We start from the raw sequence: 21,653 nt of genomic DNA, 5'->3' as shown, positions 1-21,653 counted from the left end.
GACAGAGCCTGACCTGTAATTGTACGCTGTTTCATGAACGATACAATGTTGGCTGTGAGAGTCCTATATAAGTGTAGAATCCTTTAGCCACTGCTATTGTCTTCATTCATTTAGCACTGTGTCCTCTTAAGGCCCCAAGCTTGTCCTCACCAAGTAAAAATGTAGGTTATTTTCAAATTTAGGCCACCATGAATATAAATGCCGTGAGCATAAGAATTCTGATACTTCTTAATACTAACTTTAATTGTATGGAAGATATACTGGGAAGACTGCAGGGGTCCAGGACAATCTTACCATTTTGTGAAAATCTTGTATTCTGTAGACACACATGAATACACGGATAGAAAGAAAATATCTGGAGAGTATGGTTTACTCTTTTGTTTGTAGTGATGAGGTTGCTTGGGTGTAGGTACTATGTCCAAATGCATCAAAATACATACACTAAATATGTGCAGTTTTCTATCAACTATTGCAATGCAACATGCTTTTAACTAATTTTACTTGATATCTACAGAAAATCACAAACTACAGCTATCAGAGATTATTTTGCACGCCATTACACAATGCCATGTCACATTCAGATTCAATGTTAAATTCTAGAGCATGTTTTACTCTCTTTGCTTTCTCAATTAAATTATAGTTAATAGGATATCTTTTAGATGAACATAACAATGCATTCTATGTCACTAAACTTACCGCAATCCTCTTTCTATGTCTTGGTACATTTTTTTCAAATCAGTTTCAGTTTCACACATTTACAGTAGTTTGCTAAAAAAAAAGATTATACAGAATAGTGGTTTTTACCCTATTATACTTTTGCAAACAACACAATTAAAATAATGTATTTTCAACAACAACAACAACAACAACAAAATGATGTTGGGTATGGTCAATTTACAGCATAAATTTAATGTAACCCACAGAAATTTCCCAACAAATTCTAACAGGAAAGCTGATTCCAAAGCTATGTGCCATGTGGAAAAACTCAGAACTCTTAATAGGATTAAGACAAACTGGTCTTAATTGACCAATGTGGCTTTTGTACTTAACACAAGTCTGCAACTGTTGTTGTTAGTCTTTTTTGGTGGGACAAATCACACACAGAAGCTTATTCTTCCTTATGAATTCCCGGCCTTAGCTTGGCTTCTTTCTTGCCAGCTTTCCTTACCTTATTCCAACTACCTTTTGCCTCTGGGCTTTTTCCATTCTCTTACTTCTGTAAATCTTACTCTTACCCCTTGACTTGCTGTGTAGCTGGGTGCCTGGTCCCTCAAGTCATCCTCCTTGGGTTCCTAGATCTCCTCCCTGAATTTTCTCCTTCTATATATTCTCTCTGCCTGCCAGCCCAACCTATCCTTTCTCCTGCCTCGCTATTAGCCGTTCGTCTCTTTATTAGACCATCAGGTGTTTTAGACAGCCACAGTAACACAGAGTTAAGCAAATGCACATAAACAAAAGTAACACTCCTTAATATTCTACTACATACAACAATGATGAATATGTACAATATTTGTGAAAGAATAAGGGAATAGAGAGAAAAAGCCAAAATCCAAATCACAAAAATATAGCCAAGGTTTCATCAGAGGACCCAAGGAAACTCAACCAGGAAAAATGTGAACATGACCAATGTTATCTATGATTGTACATCTATAAACTACATGAGAACAGACTGCACAACTCCCGCAAAAATAACTCAAAGCAACCCCGAAACTGATATATTTCTGACCCTCCAGCTACTACTGATCTCTTTTTCAAACAGAGAGCCCACCTGCTCTAGAGCTCTCTGGAATTGTAGGGGATCAGAAACATTGACTATGGCTATGCATCCCCTCATTTCCCCTTGTGGTTTCAGGAACACCCAGTCTGACTGATGCCCATACACAAAACAATGTTGAAGAATAATTTAATATCTGGCTCCTGACACATGAATTATGGCACAAGATGTGGAATCTGCCCTATCTACCTGCCAAACACCATGAACACTCAAGGAACCCTGCAGCTCAGAAATTCCTTTTGTTTCCCAGAACTGAATTTCCCTGAATCATGCCATTGTGACTGGTGGTAGAGGAAAGTTAAAAGCATTCTAATCAAGAATATCTAAAAGATGACACCCATTACCTCCTTTCTGCCAGTTTCTAAACTATTTGTAAAACTTACCACACAAACTGTGGATTGCAATGTTGAGAATTTCTACAAACCATGTCTTCGTTTTTCCAATCTCTCTTCCCACTGCACACCAAAAGCAATGCCAGTGTGTGCACAAAGGACAGTGATAATATACACACCATATCTCCCTAGCCAGGCCTGCAGAGCCTCCCCATTCCTAGGGAATGTGCATTCAGGAAGGTTTAGAGAAGGGCCACTGCCTGGGTCAACACATGGACCAACAGAACCAGACTGTCTCATTGTCTATCCAACTCCCAGCCAATCGGACAGCTCAGGCAATATGCTCCTCCTGCATGGGAGACAATTACCCCTCTTCATCATGGCATGGCTTATGGTCTCCATGTAGGCTCCTATAGCTGCATTAGAGGAAAACCCTAGAAAAACCCACAATCTACCTCCCACTGGGACTCCTGCTTGTTAGGCTTGCCCAGAGTCCCTCAATAACTAGTATTACCTGGGTGGGCCTCAGTCCAGATGAGCAAAGATCAACTGACTAAGGTAGCACAGGTCTTCCCAGCTGTGTCCTTCTACTTTAAGGGCAGACAAGGATCTAGTCTGGGAAATTTGTATTTAAGTAGAAACTCTTCCAGTCTCTCAGAGTACTTCCTGTTCCTCTTTTAAGATACAGTGTCCCTTCTGTGCATATTCCATTCCACAGTCACTGACCAGTGCAGCCACTAGGGAGTTTCCCAGTAGAGATTCTGTTCCATGACATCCAAAGAAGATCTTCACCAAAACTTATTCAAGAGATTTAATGGGGAGAGGGGAATCCAGAAGAGTGTCTGGAAAAGGGCAGCTGCTAATTAAATAGGCACAGGGCACATATAGGGCTTCGTAGGGGTAGACTTTTCTGAGGAAAAATTTTCAGGATGAGAATTGGTCAGATTTCAATCTCTGAGCCTGGACAATCTTGGATATTGGCTGGATTTTGTGTCAGGGATTGGTTGACTTTCCTGCTCAGGGATTAGTTGGTTTCATGCTAGCTTGGTAATGGCTACACATGCGTGGTTTTTTGGCTCTGGTTTCAGGCTCAGTGTGTGTTTCTTTTGCTGGTTCTTTTACCTTACACGTATGGCTCCATAAATTCACAAATATATTTTTGCTATGACTTTGCAGGTGCACACAGTTTAAACGTGGACATCATAATGTTTGAACAATTTGTTGACACTGTCAATTATTTTCTACAGAATAAATACAGTTGTATAACTGAATGTAAGAATTTTAGCTAAAGATCTTAGAAAATACTTTATATTAAGAAGCCCTTAGTATTTTTCTCAGGTACTCAAATATTATTGTAATATGCAAAGGCTTTAACAGACTCATTGCAAGCAAAAAGTTTATTTCTGTATAAAGTGCAAACATCACAACACTGACTACATTTACAGGCTTTCTCCACAGTGTGATTTTTTCTCATGAGTTCGAAGACTACTGGTATATGCAAAGACTTTACCACACCAATTACACTCATATGGTTTGTCTCCAGTATGTGTTCTTTTATGCCTTTGAAGAACACTGTGTTGAACAAAGGCTTTACCACATTGATTACATTCATAGGGTTTCTCTCCAGTATGTGTTCTTTTATGCATTTGAAGATGACCCACTTGTCCAAAGGCTCTACCACACTGATTACATTCATAGGGTTTCTCTCCAGTATGGGTTCTTCTATGTAATTGGAGACTTCGATGTGAAGAGAATGCTTTACCACATTGATTACAGTTATATGGTTTCTCTCCAGTATGTATTCTTTTATGCATTTGAAGAGAACTCTGATGTCCAAAGGCTTTACCACACTGATTACATTCATAGGGTTTCTCTCCAGTATGTGTTCTTTTATGTATTCGGAGATTACTATGACATACAAAGGATTTACCACACTGATTACATTCATAGGGTTTCTCTCCAGTATGGATTCTTCTATGTGCTTGGAGACTACTCTGTGTAGAGAAGGCTTTATCACATTGATTACATTTATAGGGTTTCTCTCCAGTATGTGTTCTTTTATGTATTTGGAGATTGCTGTGAAATGTAAAGGCTTTACCACACTGATTACATTCATAGAGTTTCTCTCCAGTATGTTTTCTTCTATGTAATTTGAGACTACTCTGTATAGAGAAGGCTTTACCACATTGATTACATTCATACGGTTTCTCTCCAGTATGGGTTCTTCTATGTAATTGGAGAGTACTCTGTCTAGAGAACGCTTTACCACATTGATTACATTCATAGGGTTTCTCTCCTGTATGTGTCCTTTTATGTACTTGGAGAGAACTCTGTTGTCCAAAGCCTTTTCCACACATATTACATTCATAGGGTTTCTCTCCAGTATGTGTTCTTTTATGCATATGGAGGGAACCTTGTTGTCTAAAGGTTTTATCACACATATTACATTCATAGGGTTTCTCTCCAGTATGTGTTCTTTTATGTATTCGGAGATTACTATGACATACAAAGGATTTACCACACTGATTACACTCATAGGGTTTCTCTCCAGTATGTGTTCTTCTATGTAATTGGAGACTACTGTTTGTAGTGAAGGCTTTACCGCACTGACTACATTCATAGGGTTTCTCTCCAGTATGTGTTCTTTTATGCACATGAAGATGACCCACTTGTCCAAAGGCTTTACCACACTGATTACATTCATAGGGTTTCTCTCCAGTATGTGTTCTTCCATGCTTTTGAAGATGACTGTCATATGCAAAGACTTTACCATATTTAGTATATAGAGAATGTTCCTCTCCAGTATGTCTTCTTTCGTGCCTGCAAATAGAATTAGCACAGGTAAAAAGCTTTACCACATTCAATACACTATTGAATCTTTACCTCTGTATAAATTAATTTTGCCATTTGGACCAACTGCAAAGAGGAATCAAATCTTAAAATTTTATCACTGTATTTGCACTCATGTTTTCTCCCTTCAGGAAGGGTTGTTTTGCATCGTTGAAAATACATATGATGGAAAGATCCTTATTTACATGGTTCACACACATTGAAAGTTTTTGCTTATTAGAGGGTTTTAGAGATATTCTTATGACCTCTTCAATGTGTGTATCTTTTGAAATATGAGTAGTATGAAATAAATAGATTAGCAGTTTTACAGCATTTGTCTCATGGTGCTATAATTAAATGTTGATATCTGTTAAGGCATTGTTTCCTTGTCTTCTTTCTTAAAAGACTGCCTTGCAAATGCAATTCACCAGCTGAAATTGAGGTATATCGTTTTGTGAGAATTTCATAATCATCAATACATTTTAAGCAGTGCTTATTTATACTGTTGCTTTTGTTTAAAACTTCCACAACACATTACAGTTTCTTGAGAGGCACATTTGTATCAGTTTGCACATGAAAATTACCTTTCATGACTTCTAGAAATTTGATGGTGTTCTTCAATATTATCATCTTCCCAACTGTATCCTAAAATATAGTACCAGAAAATGTATGGTATATTATTAAAAACTGGGCAAAATATAACATAATACCTTCAGTGAACCTTAGAACCATGTCTGAATTATTCACCTCATTCTTTTTCCTTCTCAATCAAACAATAGAAGACCATCACTAACCAAGGAACAGTTCTCTCTTTAATTTTAATATGAAGGAAAATTCGGTCTTACCTAAAGTATAGAGGTTCCTGTAGGTCTCCAGCATCACATCTTTGTAGAGAGTCTTCTGGGAAGGATCCAGCAAAGTCCATTCTTCCCAAGTGAAGTCAACATGCACATCATCATAGGTCACTGTATTCTAAAATATCCCATACATGTTTATAACAGGAAGTATGATACTGATGACATTGCAAATGTATACTTCTTTGACAACATAGTGATATAATTCTGGTACTCCCCACACTTATTCCATAACATAAAAATTATAATGTAATTACCAAGTCCCTTTAGATGAGATGAGAGAAATTGTATGAACAAATAGTAAGTACAAAAAATAAAAATAAGATGGACAAGCTGAATGTATTGACTCATGCCTTTGACCTCAGCACTCAAAAGGCAAAGGCAGGTATATCTGCCTCTGAGTTGAATCCCAGACTAGTCTATGCAATTGGTTCCAAGACAGCCAGAAGTACATATTAAGATACTGTCTCCCATGCAAAAATCAGTCAAACAAACAAACAAGATAGAACTCAGAGGTTTCTCCTGAAGTTCCTAAAAAGAGTTATGCATTCCCTCCAGTAGTGTACTCATCTTCCCGAAACCTGAAGTGCCCCGATTTAAACTGTAACATCAATAAGATTTTATTAAAAGACACTGCATGTTTAAACAGTTACAAATGGACAGATAAAAACATTAGCAATATAAATGTTGATCATAAATAATCAAAACAGGGCAGGAGATGGCTCAGTAGTAAAGAGCTCTTGCTGGTCTTGCATATAGGTGGGCTTAATTGCCAGTACTTACACGGGGGAATCACAACTATCCATTACACCAAGTTCAGGGGTGCTCAGACCATATTTTGGTCACTATGAGGACCAGGTAACCATGTGGTACATAACCATACATACAGGTAAAACACTCATATTCATTTTAAAAATATCAAAATAAACACAACAGGAAGGAAGAAGGTCCTATACCTGCATAATGTCCTAGACCTACATAATAACTCAGTAGGCTCATGCAGTGTTAATGTCATGAATATTTGCTATCCTGGGAAACAGAATGATATCCTCCGCCAAATATTAAAGTTCAAGATATGGGTGAATTTCAGTACAACAGCATATGCACAACATGTACAAAAACCTATATTGCAGGCCCATCACCCAATAATATAAAAACAAAAAAGCCAGAAATGGTGACCTACTTTTAACCCTAGAACTTGGGAGCCACAGTCAGGGATCTCTCAGTTCGAGGCCAGCCTGTTGATCAGAACTACTTTCAGGACAGCCAGGGCTACACAGACAAACCTTGTCTTCAGAAACAAAGGAACAACACAAACAAACAAACAAACTAAAACAGCAGGCTACCAAACTGACTCAGCAATGAATAGCAATGGCTTCTACGGTATCTTATGTAACTCTGGGGTAGAGTCTATAATGGTGGTTAAAGCATGACAGCACAAGAAGGAAGCTGACTGATTTGTTTCAATCACAACATAGTAAATACAAAGAACAGTAAATGGATTGAGGCTATTGCATCCCCAATGAGAAATTTCATCCAGAAAGGCTCCTCCAACCAAATGTTTCACAAGCAATTGAAAGACAGTCACCAAGGAGATACACATGTTCAAGTATATCATCCAATCTAGAAAGTTTTCATTCAGTCAACTACAATGTAAACCAGGTCACTATAGACTCATGGTCAAGAAAATGCATTTAGTCATTTCAATGATCCTCATAGTCTGTGACAGACCCTGAGCTGTTCAAATGTCCAAAGACTCTTCTGACATGCAAGACAATCTCTTCACAGTGACATATAAAATCAGAAATCAAGTTACATCTTTCCAACATACAATGGCACAGAATACGATTCACATTCCAAAAGAGAAATGGAGACCTACTGAGGGAAGATTAGACCAAGACAAGAATGAAGCACAGCAGGACAAACATCAAATCCTGTAGTTCTGTCTCAGATGCACGGAACTTCAGTTTCAAAGGGCTTGGATGGCCCTATCCCTGCAGCTTCTCATACATATTTCTCTTTGGTTACTTCCATTCACTATATGCAGCTAGGTCTCCATTGAAGATGTCTCATAGCTTAGGTATCTCAACATCTTGTAGTCTCAAAATGAAACCTAGGCTGTTGTGGAATATTATTTTAAGATGTGTTGTATTTGTTTATGCTGTGCAACATTTGTTTTAATGATGCAAAATGTGTTGCAGTCTTTTATGTTGCGTTTGGTTAACTCTGTGAAGCTGGGTTACTTTGCCTGTCTAAAATACCTGACTGGTCTAATAAAGAGCTAAACAGCCAATAGCTTGGCAGGAAAGGGTAGGAAGGGCTGGCAAGCAGAGAGAGAATAAAAGGGAGGAGAAATAAGGTGGGGGGGAAGGAAGGAGGAGCAAGAAAAGATGACACCAGGGACCAGCCACTCAGCTACTCAACAAGCCAATGGGTCACCACCAGATTCCAGCTATCCTACCATAGCAAACCCTGAATATTCCAATACAGTTGAAGCACTAGAGACTTAAGACCAACTTTTTAAAGATGACAGAAGTCCTTAAAGAGGAAGTGAATAAACCCCTTAAAGAAAGCCAACCCACAAACAGTTTAAAGAAATGAATGAATCTGTTCAAGACCTGAAAACTGAAATAGAAGCAACTTTTAAAAATGCAAACTAAAGGAATTCTGGAAATGAAAATCTAGGTAATTGTACAGGACCTACAAGGGCAAGCTTCACTAAAAGAATACAATTCATAGAACAGAGAATTCCAGGCTTTGAAGACATGATAGAAGAAATTGATAAATCAATCAAAGAAAATGTTAAATCTAAAATTTCCCTGAAATATAACATCCAGGAAATCTGGAACACTATGACCAAACCTAAAAATAATAGGAATAGAAGAAGAATCTTAGCTCAGAAAATATTTTCAAATAAATTTATAGTTGAAAAGTTTCCTAACTTAAAGAAGGACATAGGAAAATACAGCCCACAGAATCACTTAAGCAGGTTTCATAGGGGCTCACAGAAACTGAGACAGCAGTCATGGAACCTGCAGGGGTCTGCACCAAGTCCTCTGCATATATGTTACGGTTGTGTAGCTTGATGTTTCTGTGGGACTCCTAACAGTGGGAGTGGAGGGTGTCCATGACTCTTTTGCCTGCTCTTGAAACCCTTTTCCTCCTATTGAGTTGCCTCATCCACCCTTGATGAGGGTTTGTGCCTAGACTTAGCATAATTTGCTATGCAGGGTTGTGTTGTTATCCCTGGAATATCTGCTCTATTCTGAAGGGAAATGGAGGAGGAGCGGATCTGGTGGAGAAGGGAGCCGTGGAGAGGACTGGGAAAAGAGGAGGGAGGGACAACTGAAGTCAGGATGTATTGTGTGAGAGAAGAATAAATTTTTAGAAAGGAAAAAAAAAGTGGACACAGTGAGGGAAGATTGGACCAAGACAAACCTAAATTTAGCAGGGTAAACAGCAAATCCTGTAGCTCCATCTCAGACAAGTGGGGCTTCATTCTCAAAGGTCTTCCATAGCTCTATACCCCTGAAAATGTTCATACATGTTTCTCTTTTGCTACTTCCATCACTTGGCAACAAGCCAAGGAAATTGTAAAAAAAAATGTCCTACTTGTTCCTTCTATAACCAAACTCCATTACCTGCAGGAAGAACTCCTAAAGTAAGAAAAAAAATGAAATTTGTCAGATGGATGCGTTTTGTTCACAGAATTTCGAAGATCAAAATATGTACACCATACCATTGACACCTATTCAGAATTTCAATAACCAACTTCTATGAGTTCTGAAAAGGCTGACTCTGTGATTACACACCTATTAGAAGTTATGGCCATCATGGGGATACCTGTACAAATTAAGACTGACAATGCTCTAGCATATGTCTCAAAATGAGACAGTTTTTTTGCTTATTACAATATAATGCATGTTACAGGTATACCACATAATCCCACAGGCCAAGCAGTCATAAAAAGATCCAATCGAACTTTAAAAAATATGCTACATAAACACAAAGAGGTAACAATGACTCCTAGAAACAGATTACATAATGCTTTATTAACCATGAATTTTCTCAGTGCTGATTGTGGGCCCCAGCCCCTGACTGTGAGTGGCTGCCACCTTGCTTGCCGACCTTGACCAGAAGTCCTCCCTATTCAGATTCCCTGCCGGTTTGCTTCTCACCTAAAGATCACCAGAGAGCTCACCGGATGTTCTTTGTTCCTGTATCCTGCATTTGGTGTAAACAACTTAGATGCAAGAATGTAGAACATTTGGTAGTGAACTTCTGCCCTCCAGGGATCCTCTATTGTGCTGTAAGCCTGTATTTAAGGTTTCCTCCCTCTTTCAATAAATGGCATTTGGCATTCAGCCGTGGCAAATGACTCACTATCTCTTGTCTCTTATTTTCTAATCCACAGCCCCTCGCTCGGACATGGTGAACGGGTATCGGTAACGTGGGTGTTACCGCAACAGCTGATGAGGAAGGGATAACAGCTGTGGAGAGACATTGAATAACAGAAAAAACTCCTGAGCTAAACCAACCAGTTTACTTCAAAGATGTTTTGACCTCACAATGGAAACCAGGGTATGTCCTATGTTGGGGAAGGAGTTTTCCCTTTGTTTCTGTAGGAGGAGAAAAGCTATGGATACCAACAAAATTAATAAAAATTCACATAGAACAGGAGACACCCCTTGATGAAGAGAAGTAATAGCTCTCCCACTGATGCAACAACTCTGTAAAAGTTGTAAGAAAAACTCAACAAACAAGTGTCGGGACAAGGTTTTGTTTTTTGTCTTTGTAGGATAATAGAAATACCCACCTTCAAGAAATCATAAGGTTGTGGACACCTACATGTCTAGCGCATAAAGGAAGGACCTACTGGCACCAATATACTCTACAGGGTAATATCTCACTGCCTCATATCAATACCTCTTTAACTCTAGAATAGTTGTGGTCTCCAATTCAATTATAAATCAAGCTGGATTTGAAGTTGAAATGTGGCTCTCCCCTTCTCTAAACCCAAGCATATTGCTAAAAGAAAAATTAGGAGATTCTGTCTCATATCAAAAGAGCCAACTGGTATGGGACAAAAGAAAACCAATAATCTAGGGATCATTGCTGTCAGGATTCTATTTCTCTGCATGTTTATTTTTGATTTCTTGGAATCCTCCTCACATGTCATGTCATCTTAAGATTCAAACTTTCAGGGCTGGGGAGATGGCTCAGTGGTTAAGGGCACTGGCTACTCTTCCAAAGGTCCTGAATTCAATTCAAAGCGACTACATGGTGGCTCACAGCCATCTGTAATGAGATCTGGCACCCTCTTCTGGCCAGCAGGCATACATGCAGACAGAACACTGTATACCTAATGAATAAATAAGTTTTTTAAAAAAAGATTCAAACTTTCCATTTTGATATTAAAAATGTAAAGTTTTCCATAGTGAAAATAAGTCTTTCCGATAGCAATCTCTGAAGTATTCAGAAGGAAGATGGGACCCCACGACAATGACTCTACTCTGTCCAGAAAGATGCCATTGTACTAAGAACATTACTCAATGATCAGCCTTGGACTGATAACTCTTCACAACAGTTCTAAGATGAGATGGTCCATTATGCTACACTACTAGCCAGAATCTTCAACAATCTTATCCATTTCTGAGACTGGCTACAGACTTTATGGCTAGCCCTATTGAGACCTATCTAAGTTTTCTTACAGGACCTCACAGAGATACTGTCACCCCCTAAACATCAGGAAGCAATTCTAAGAAATTGATGCCACTCTCCCAAAGGTTTCATTTTTCTCAGAGTTATGGATGGATGGCTATAAGGTTGGAGGTGGAACAATAAAATTTAGGCTCAGTATTCTCCTTTAGAAAAGAAAAAGGGGAATGAATAGGTATAGTATATTAAGGTAATTATTGTATCTACTAGTAAACTGATTTAGCAAATTGGACAATTTGCACTGGTATGGATTCTCATATATTTGGTATAAATGTAAACTATTCTTATATTCCTATTTAAGATGATTTGTATATTGATACAATGACAAACCTCTACCTGTTGTACTGTACAATTATTTCAACTGTTTGAAATATTTTGTATATTGATACAAATGTAAAATTATATTTGTCATACTGTATGTATGTTCTACTTTTGTTTAAGATATTTTGTGTAGTAACACATGTTGAGGATAATGTTGTCATATGGCATATTACATTATACAGTTCTACCTCTGTTTAAGATATTTTAGGGGGGCTGGAGAGATGGCTCAGAGGTTAAGAGCACTGCTTGTTCTTCCAAAGGTCCTGAGTTCAATTCCCAGCAACCACATGGTGGCTCACAACCATCTGTAATGAGACCTGGCACCCTCTTCTGGCCTGCAGGGATACATGCAGGCAGAATACTGTATACATAATAAATAAATAAATCTTTTAAAAAAAAAGATATTTAATGTATTGTCACAATTTTGAGATCATTGTCCTTATATGGTTCATCTGCTTACAGACTGCTTATCTTGTTAATGTGAAGCCTTACCCCTTAAGATATTTAGGTAGAGAAGACTTACAGATTTATAGTCACCCATGCTTGCCATTTCTATAGTTATGTTAGTTAGGTTGTCCAGATTTACAGAAACATGTCAGATGGACAGGTAATCTTCAAACACATCACAGACCTAGAGAATATGGCACTTAAATGTTTTGATAACTTAGAATTCTGTTGACGGAGACACAATAGCTCCTGACAGCACGAATCAGATCCTAAAAGAATGTTGGGCTTCTGAGACATTTCCATTTGGAAGTTTGTCTTCTTCTTGGCACAAAAGGGGCTGCCGAGCAAAGAACTGCCCTTGCCTTGACTGCCGACAGTATGAACACTTTCCTTTCCAGACAAGCAAAACATAAGGAAAAACAACTACTGAACCATGCCAACACAGGGAAAGATGGTCTTTCAAAATTCCTGATTCTGAAAATGGTCTGTCAGATATTCTAGGCCTGTAGCCTGTAGATGTAACCAACCATCTTATTAAATAAAAAACACAGAACCAATGCAAAGAAGAAAGCCAAGAGATCAGAGCTAAGAGCCTTACCTGCCTGCTGCAGCTAGCCTCTTCAGCCAAGAGACCTCTCCAAAAGAGACCTGCTTCCTGTCTGTTTGTCTTTATATAGACTTTCTGTTCTGCCTTCTCATTGGTTGTAAACCCAACCACATGACTGCCTCGTCACTGCCTGTCTGTACAGCCCTCCAGGTCTTCAATGATATTGAGATTAAAGGCGTGTGTCTCCAATGCTGGCTGTATTCTTGACCACACAGAGATCTACCTAGCTCAACCTACCAAGTGCTGGGATTAAAGGCATGCGCCACAAACACCAAGCTCTGCTATGGCTTGCTATTAGCTCTGAAACCCAGGCAACTTTATTTATTAACATATAAATAAAATCACATTTCAGTACAATTAAAATATCACCATAGTAGCCAAATTAGATGCCCCAACGATGCTGAGAAATTTTAGGTGACTGTCCAGGATGCCAACTGTCTCTGTCTATTCTCACAAGAATTTTCAAAAATTGCTTGCTTGCATTTTCCATTTTCTCTGTTATTATTATGTTCCTTCTCAGGTCTTTGATGGAGTTGGAGACTAGATAATTACATTTACAATCTTCTCATATCTTAGCTAGAACACATTAAGTACTAGAGTTAGAATCTTCAGGAAAGGTCAGCTATTATAGTAATTTCAGTAATTTGTCATTTACCTATGATCTGGACATTCCTGAACATTTAGCATGTCTTTCTTGTTAGATGTTGTTCTTGTTGGTTGTAGTCCCATTTTTGTTTATATTACTACCCTTTGTTTTTCCAGGATAATACTTAATAATCATTCTTATTGCATGTAGTTTGCATTAAGTTTACAACCTTCTTATTTAGACAAAAAGGGGAAATGTAGTGGTATTTGATCCACCCTTGACCTTGGGCTATAGGGCCTGAAGGAGGCGGTGCTTCTTGCCATTTTATGTGACCTTTTAAAAGAAAAGGGATGAGTCCCTTCTCCTTGCTGCCTGCCAGGTAGATTCATTCACTTCTGGTCAGATCAGAGGACAACTTCAGCTGTCTACTCCATTCTGTCTTTGTGATTGTATTTCCTAAATTTACCCTAATAAATTTCCCTAATACTCCTTAACAGCCTCCCGTGGATTTATCACATTATCCAGCACCCAACATGTGTGCTCCATTAGGAAACCTTCCTAGGCTTCAAATGCCGAGAGGGACCTTCTCTTTAATGGTGCTAAACTTCTCGAAATCTCCTGCCTCTGCTTCACCAGAGGACTGCCATGTGAAAGAACCGAGTGCTGTTTCCCTCTACAAAACAAATTTTTCATTTCTTCCTGCACCACTTGTTTCTTTTCCATGGCAGACCCGAATGAATCCTCAGTAATAAACACCCAATAGAATCAATACTTTGTCCAAGAAATCAGCCAATCACTTTATAATTCTGCCTTACTCGTTTTCTCAAGGAATGGAGAAAATTGGAATTATTCAGGGACAGAACACTATACAAATGCCCTCTAGCTACATTTTTCCTGGAGTCTATTTCCCACTGAAATCCTATGACCCTAAGCTCCACTGTCTATATTACTATCAACACTTCCATATTCCTAGTCCCACAAGAATAGCTGATTAAGCTCTGTGCGCAGCTTTCTATGGCTTTTTCCATCTAAAGTCCTAATATCTTCCACATTCCTCCAAAGACAACATTCCCACGTTCTACACAGCAACACAATCACTTTTGGTACCACGTGTTGTTCTAACTTTTCTTGTTTCTGGATGTGATTAAATTCTCTAACCAAAAGCATCTCAGGTAACAAACAGGTTTATTTGGCTGACATTTGCAGATCACAACCCACAATTGTGGGAGCTCAGGATAGAAACTCAAGCTAGGAACTGAAGGCAAAAACCACAGGGAGACATTGTCATTGTTTCCTGGCTTTCTTTCTTCCCTGGTCTTATCCATCTCAGGCCCACTTGCTTCAGGTATTACAACCTCAGTGGAAGGACCTGCCACACCAATCATCAAGCAACACAATTTTGCACAAACACAGTAACTAGTGATTCTGATCTAGGCATAGCCTCTATTGATATTCCCTCAGATGAGTGTAGGCTACACCATGTTGAAAGCTGAAGCTAATTAAGACAAAGAGACAATAATAATATAAGAGAAGATTTTAAAAATACAAAGTCAATATATTAAACATAACCATCTATCACTTAAGCATCAAAAACATGAACGTGAACATGGTAACAACTGGAAAACATAAATATGTCAAGAAATAAGGAGAAGCAAGCCTCTGAGATCAAGAAGAGAAAACTAAAACTGTCTCTCCACAGAAAGTTCCCAAACCAACAAAAGCTCAAGGAACTCACATGAAATTTTCTGAATACAAAGTTGGTGAAGGTCCATCATTTTCTAGAAAATGAACAGTATAATTAGATTACAGTTAATAAAAATCAACAACATGGATGGCACAATTGACAAAACAAGACACAAAAACATACCTACATATATATATAGGTGCCTCACACAAAAACGACAAGATTCTAATCAAAATCAAACTCCAAAAAGGAAAAAAAAAAAAAAAAACCACTGGCCATCATTCATCCTTTACCCACTCCAGTTCTCTACTTTATCAATAACAGAAAATGAGTTGGGTGAGGAGGGTGTTCCACCAAAACTGGAGAGATTCACGTGAAATCTTCTGATGTTTTAACTTTATAGAAAATGGTTTTGATTGCTAAGAGGATCTCATTCTCTTATGGTAAAGAAAAGGATATCTGTAGGATCAGTGAGACACCATTTTGTATCCTATGATTGATAATTGCCTATAAGTCTGCATCAGAGTGAGTAAATGAAAACTTTTAATGAGGAAATGAAAACTTTTAAAAACAAAATGCAAGATAACAGATTTTTAAAGAATCAGTGTATGATTTGTATTAAATACCTAAGACAATTTGTTTTACTATAATTGCTTTATAAGTCACAGCAATTTTGAAAATGGGTTTATTGCTATTTTTTTGCATATGTTTGTGCATGATAGAATGTCTTCCATATGTATACAGGTGACACACAAAAAGAGGCTGTTAGAACCCTTGGATCTTAAATAGTAGATAGTTATGTGCCTCCCAACTTGAATGTTGGTATCTGAACTCATGTCATCCCACAAAAGAATATGTGCTGAGACACCTGCCAAGACCCATAATACCTTGTATCCAATAAACCAAAAGATCTGTCACAAATTAGCAACAACAAAGCCTAACTAAATAAAGAAGAAAAGAAATGACCCTTGGGTACATGAGGCATCAAAATTAAGATGTTGTAAATGATAAATCTGCAGAACAAATAGAATCCAATTATAATGCCCAACAATTTACAACAGGAAAGCTGATTCCAAAACTACATGCAAAGTGGAAACACTCAGGATATTCAATGGGATTATTAAAAAATAGTACACAGATTGAAATAATATGGCTTCTAAACTTAATACAATGATACAACAATCAAGAATGGGTACAATATTTGTAAAAGAATAAAGAGGAGAAAGAGAAAAAGCCAAGAACAAAAGAAGCCAACCTTTAATCAAAAACCAAAATAATAATAATAACGTAGCCAGTAAAAGTGTATTCTTGACCAATGTTACCCAGCTACCTATGATTCAATGTGCATAGAAATTAAATAAACACAAACTTGACAACTTTCACAAAATTAACTCAAAGTGACCCTTATACTGTTGTTTCTGACCCTCCAGCTACTGATGGTTCATCCAAAGACAGAAGCCCCATGCTTTAGAGCTCTCTCTGAAAATGGAGGTGATCTCCTGCTATGGCTCTGCAGCCCCTTACGTCCCCTTGTGGTTTCAGGTAAACCCAGCCCCACTGATGCCAAATCCCAATACAACATAGAATGATTTATAACCTGCTGCCTGCCAAGTGGATTAGGGCACAAGATGTGGATTCTTCCCTATCGACCTGCCCAACACCATGCACAACTGAGAAATCTCTGCCGATCAGAAAGTCTTTAGTGCCCGAGAACTAAACTTTACTGAATCACAACACTGTGGCTGATGGTAACAGAAGGTTAAAAGCATTCTAAACATGTATTGAAGAAATATGATCCATATCACTACCTTTCTACCAGTTTCTAAACTGTTTGTAACATTCATAAGACAAACCTGAAAGAGGAATGCCATATTCAAAACTTCTAAAAGTCAGACCATCAGTTTCCAATCTGTCTTCCCACTGAACACCAAAAGCAGTGCCCTTGTGTGCACACTAGACAGTGATATTACCAGCATTATATCCTTCCATGCCAGGGCTGCAGTCTCCCTCTCCCCAGCAAGTTCAGACATAGGAAGGCTCAGAGGACAAAGGCCACTGCCCAGGTCACCACATGGATCAACAGAACCACAGTCTTGCTCATGGTCCATCCAAATCCCAGCAGAAATGACAGCACAGCAAACCTGTTCCAATACCCTATACTCACCATGGCATGGCTTGGGGTTCTTCCTAACAACTCCCCACAGAGGATGCAGAGAAGAATCCAAAAAAATACCTGAAAGCTACTTGCTGCTGGTACTCCTGATAGATAAGCCTTCCCATAGTTCTTCATTGGCTAGGGCCACCCAGCTGGGTCTCAGAATATTAGCAGCTTCCCTACTGGGTGATCTTAGGTCAAATGACTCAGACAGCACAAGGCCCAGCAGGTACAGCCCTAGTCTAGAAAGTTTTTATTTTAGTAGACATTCCTCCACCCTCCAGAGCACCTCCTCTTCCTCATCCAAAGCACAGGGTCCTTTGTGTGCACATTCCATTACACACTCAGTGTCCAGTGCAGCCAACCCATCGCCTCATAGCTGGGAAATCCTGCAGCCAAACACAGGTCACATTCACACAGTACATGTTTTACTGTGTAACTGCTGTTAAGGAAAAACAGGCCATGAATTAGAAAACAATGAGGCATCATGGCAGGGCTTGGTGGCAGGAAAGAGAATGTGGATATGATGTAGTGATGATCTCAAAAAATTATTTTGAAAAATTGAAACAGGGTTTATGGCCATGTGCTCCAGAGACTAGGGATTTGTTTTAGAGCACATCTAAGATTTCTCATACCTCTTCTCTCAGGATGAACATCTTAAACTAGAAAATTAACAGTCCTGTTAGGCAGGGCCACAACATTTTACACAGACCTTCTATTGTGGTTGAACTACTATAACCATAGCAATTTGGTTTCATGATAAGGTCAGTCCTTTATCCAGATTCTAGATTGCCTTGGTCTGTGAAACCCAAGAAATGGCCAATCAGGACATTATGGAGCATCTGAAATTGATTACCTAATTCTACATTGCTACTCTCAACTACTGTTGAAGTAGGAAAGCTCTCAACCTCTGTCCTGCCTCTCCCTTTCTGCACTGTGACTCCACAAGCTCCACAGTTGGTCAATGAACTCAATTCTTGCACAGGTCCCTCTTCATTTATAAATCCTCACTAAAAGCCAGAGGTTGGAGGTCACTCATTAACTGGTCTATTTTTCCTCTTCACTGAATAGTCAAGGCCCGGATTCGAAGGAGCTGCAGAACTGTCTTCCCAGCCCTGGGCAGCAGAGGCAGGATTAGGTGTTCAATGCAATTCTCAATAACACATCATAAAGGAAGCCTGGGCTACTGGAGGCCTTGCTCTACACAGAAATAAAAATCAACAGCACCTGAGAGAAAAGGATTGAAACTCTCCATTAGGCCTCAAAACTTCGGGGGACAGAAACCAATAGAGATAAGAGCAGTAATATACTTATAGAAAATATTAGAAAAATATTAACAATAAAAATATTAAAAATATTAACATTTAAAACATTAAGTGACTTATAAAATGATAAAAATAATGTATTTTTCAGATTAAAATAACTTAGCTATATTGTCTTTGAAAAAGAGTAGGCCCTTCCCTAGCAGAGGGAATGTCATTAATAAGAGATAGATTGATTTTGCACAGATGCACATCTTGGCTGCTGAGTTCTGTTACCTGACACACAGTTACAGTCAATGGCCCGTTTCTCAAACCTCGGAGCTGACATAACTGTGTCAAGCAGAATTGACCATGTCTGCATAGGAGAGTAGCCTAATTGCAAATTCAATATTCATTAGCTCAAGATAACCTTCCCAAACTGTACACCTACACAATCTGGTCTGTGTTCATTCACATGAGATGAATTAAAACATGCTGGGAAATAACAAAATTACTCCCACTCCCACAATCAGATCCTTTTTCATAATGGTGACTGCAGCAGCTGATTGCCTACCCTGTTTCCCCTACTGTGTACCCAAGAACCTGTTCCTTCTATCTGGTCTGAAGACAGAAGCAATGTTCCACATGTGGATCCTTCTCCTGTGACTGCATTGTATAGTCCACTAAAATACTCAAATGGATAATTTTAGAACTCTGGGCTTGTACAGTCATTTCATTTAAGAAAGAATAGTATAGAAGACAGCAAAGTCATTGCTCTGGAAATCAACAGACTGGAATCAAGGCCACCTGAGTCAACATAAGAGAGCTTGTCTCAGAAACACTTTTCTCAACAGGATGAAATGCAGGTGTTCTAGAATTAATATGCCTTCCCAAGAAGAAATCACTCCACACACTTAGGAGAATAATAAAGAAAAATCTCTTTAAGGATAGTATGCCTCCATCTCTGGCTAATGCTCAAAGAGGAAACAGCCTAGACATATAGTGCATTCCACATATGCTGTCAGCCTCAAGTGTCTTTTAGGTTCATGCTTCAGGTTAACTTTGAACAATCTAAACAGAGACAGCAAATTGTAAAAGTCTAGCTACTTAGACAGACAGGAGAGTTACACAGCAAAGATATTCCCAGAATTATTTGAGTACACCAGTGACTTGAAATAGCAGACCTTTCTTCATAGACAGTGTCCTGAGGTGGAGGTGCCAGGAAAGAGAAAGATAGGAAAAGTAGAAGGTAGAAAAGATAAAAGCTGTGGTGGGGAGGTCCTGCACAAGCTACGTCTTATGCCAAGTAAGTTTCTTCTTAAGAAGAATAGCATCTTGTATACTACATTCAGGAGGGAAATGGAAGACAATTGGGGACTTGTATGAAGTCAACAGAAACTATCATACAATGAGACAAAATCAGAAGGAGACTAATTAAACAATACTGCACAAGAGGAACACAGGATATCTCAAGAACTTTACTGACAAAAGCCCACAGTGGCCTTGGAACTGATAACCATAGCTCCATGTGTTGGGAATAGCTGAGTTCTCAGCATTGGAGGAAATCCCTGCACAAAGGCATTACCAGCATTGCCAAAGCATATTCCAGGCTTTGGGGAAGGAGCTCTGTTTTATTGCCAATACATGAGGCCCTTAGGGAAAGCTCCCAAGGCCTAGGCCCCAGGCCATTACTAGCTCTCCCAAGAATACTCCTCCTCCAAGGCTGAAGGTCTAAATGAAAGCCTTGCTTGATCAGGTAAGTCCGTAACACAACACTGATTGATATTTCAAACAGTGACCACCTGGTGGCATATTGGCCATTTTCCAGAACTACACTTTTCTCAGGAAGAAAACTGGACCTTTCTGGCACACTGTGCCTTAAGGTTGGCTGTGACCCTGTAATGGCTCCTTGAGCAGCTTGTTAGAGGCCTGTTCTTTGATGTGGGGATGGGCCCAGTGGCTGGTAGTAAAATAGGAGTGGCTCCTTTGTAATAGTTTGGAGCCAAATGTCTGGACAGTCTTGGAAAACAAATGTGTATCCTACCATCCTTATCTCTAACAGGCCTGGTTAGCATACTTCTTATCTTTGGAGTGTTTTAGAGGCAGTCCTCCCTCAGCAAAATTCTACTTTGAGTAATTGTTACATCCTAAACTTTTGTAAATGTTTTATATCACCAATTCTACTCTTCCACATGACAGCTTAGTAGTGCAGTGCTACGCAACACTTGAGATGCCTTTTACAGCTTCCACAAAAACAACTATAAATGAGCTTTACATGTAAAAGTAAAATGCAAAGTGCTGAATGTCTGGAAGCTACTGGAGAAACTATGCGTCTCTGAGTTTGGCAGCCTGCTTTCCAGGAATGTATCAAAAACACGTTGAAGTTCACTACAATGATCTTTCTACACACAGCTCCCTGCTCCCAGTGATCTGTGAGGATGCAGCCACAGAGCAAAGTTATTCAGAGGCCTGCCCCTCTCGGACCAGGGAGTTGCAATGACCGCTGGGACCTCACAGGACAGAGACTCTGGTTGCAGGATCCCACCCGGAATTGGGGAGTCACAACCGGCTCTCACAACCTCGCCATCTGGAGACAGCAGACCCTCGCTCACCTGGTCACGGTTTCCCATGCTCTCCTCTCAGCTCCCCGCAGCAGCAGCACTCACAGCACAGCACACAAGACCTCTCCCGCCAGCTCCTCTTCAAAGCAAAGCCTGAAGCCGGGAACCCGGAAGCGCCCTGCACAACTCATGACTGGCAGGTCGCCTGGAGGGCCTGATTGGCTAGTGAGTTCTGAGTGACAAGAGAACCTCCCATAGGGTTACACTGTGCTTAAAGACACAGTACCATGGTTCCTGACCCTCCCTTCCACCTCAGACAAAGACCTTTTCTAATTCAGCAGAGATATGCAATTTAATAGCATTTGCCTCCTGACTCCAATAGCCAACCCTGCTAACTTTTTGCTATCCATAGACACTTCCTCCTTTTCTCCTGGACACAATGTGGCTAGCTAGCTTGAGCAGCCCTTTGTACTGCGTGGGAGAAGTGATTCCCTATCACAGAGGTGGAAGGGGGCCCATAATATTAACAACTAAAGAAGGATTT

At 39.3% G+C, this 21,653-nt stretch overlaps 1 protein-coding gene across 2 annotated transcripts; it reads right to left on the bottom strand.

The window, feature by feature from the left end:
- Positions 1 to 3,429: 3,429 nt before the first annotated feature.
- On the bottom strand, positions 3,430 to 21,290 carry LOC102910327 (uncharacterized). Of its 2 annotated transcripts, XM_042267245.2 has the most exons (5): positions 21,161 to 21,290; positions 15,204 to 15,246; positions 5,781 to 5,907; positions 5,520 to 5,580; positions 3,430 to 4,926 (listed from the first exon to the last, which is right to left on the bottom strand). In XM_042267245.2, exons 3-5 carry the CDS (start codon positions 5,812 to 5,814, stop codon positions 3,546 to 3,548), a joined length of 1,476 nt encoding a protein of 491 aa, XP_042123179.1. In that variant the 5' UTR covers positions 5,815 to 5,907; positions 15,204 to 15,246; positions 21,161 to 21,290; the 3' UTR covers positions 3,430 to 3,545. The 2 variants fall into 2 exon arrangements, with proteins under 2 accessions (XP_042123179.1, XP_006996507.1); XM_006996445.4 differs by lacking the exon at positions 15,204 to 15,246.
- Positions 21,291 to 21,653: the final 363 nt, after the last annotated feature.

The sequence above is a fragment of the Peromyscus maniculatus genome, chromosome 22 (assembly GCF_049852395.1).
Source record: "Peromyscus maniculatus bairdii isolate BWxNUB_F1_BW_parent chromosome 22, HU_Pman_BW_mat_3.1, whole genome shotgun sequence".
In the NCBI taxonomy this organism is placed as follows: Eukaryota; Metazoa; Chordata; class Mammalia; order Rodentia; family Cricetidae; genus Peromyscus; species Peromyscus maniculatus.
The sequence above is the reverse complement of the archived record's forward strand: the minus strand, read 5'-3'. Positions and strand labels throughout refer to the sequence as shown.

Coding starts and splice junctions, on each gene's coding strand:
- LOC102910327 (XM_006996445.4), bottom strand. Junction 5,581..5,780: donor CAGGAACCTCTATACTTTAG/GTAAGACCGAAT, acceptor ACTATATTTTAG/GATACAGTTGGGAAGATGAT. Junction 4,927..5,519: donor ATTTCTAGAAGTCATGAAAG/GTAATTTTCATG, acceptor TTCTATTTGCAG/GCACGAAAGAAGACATACTG.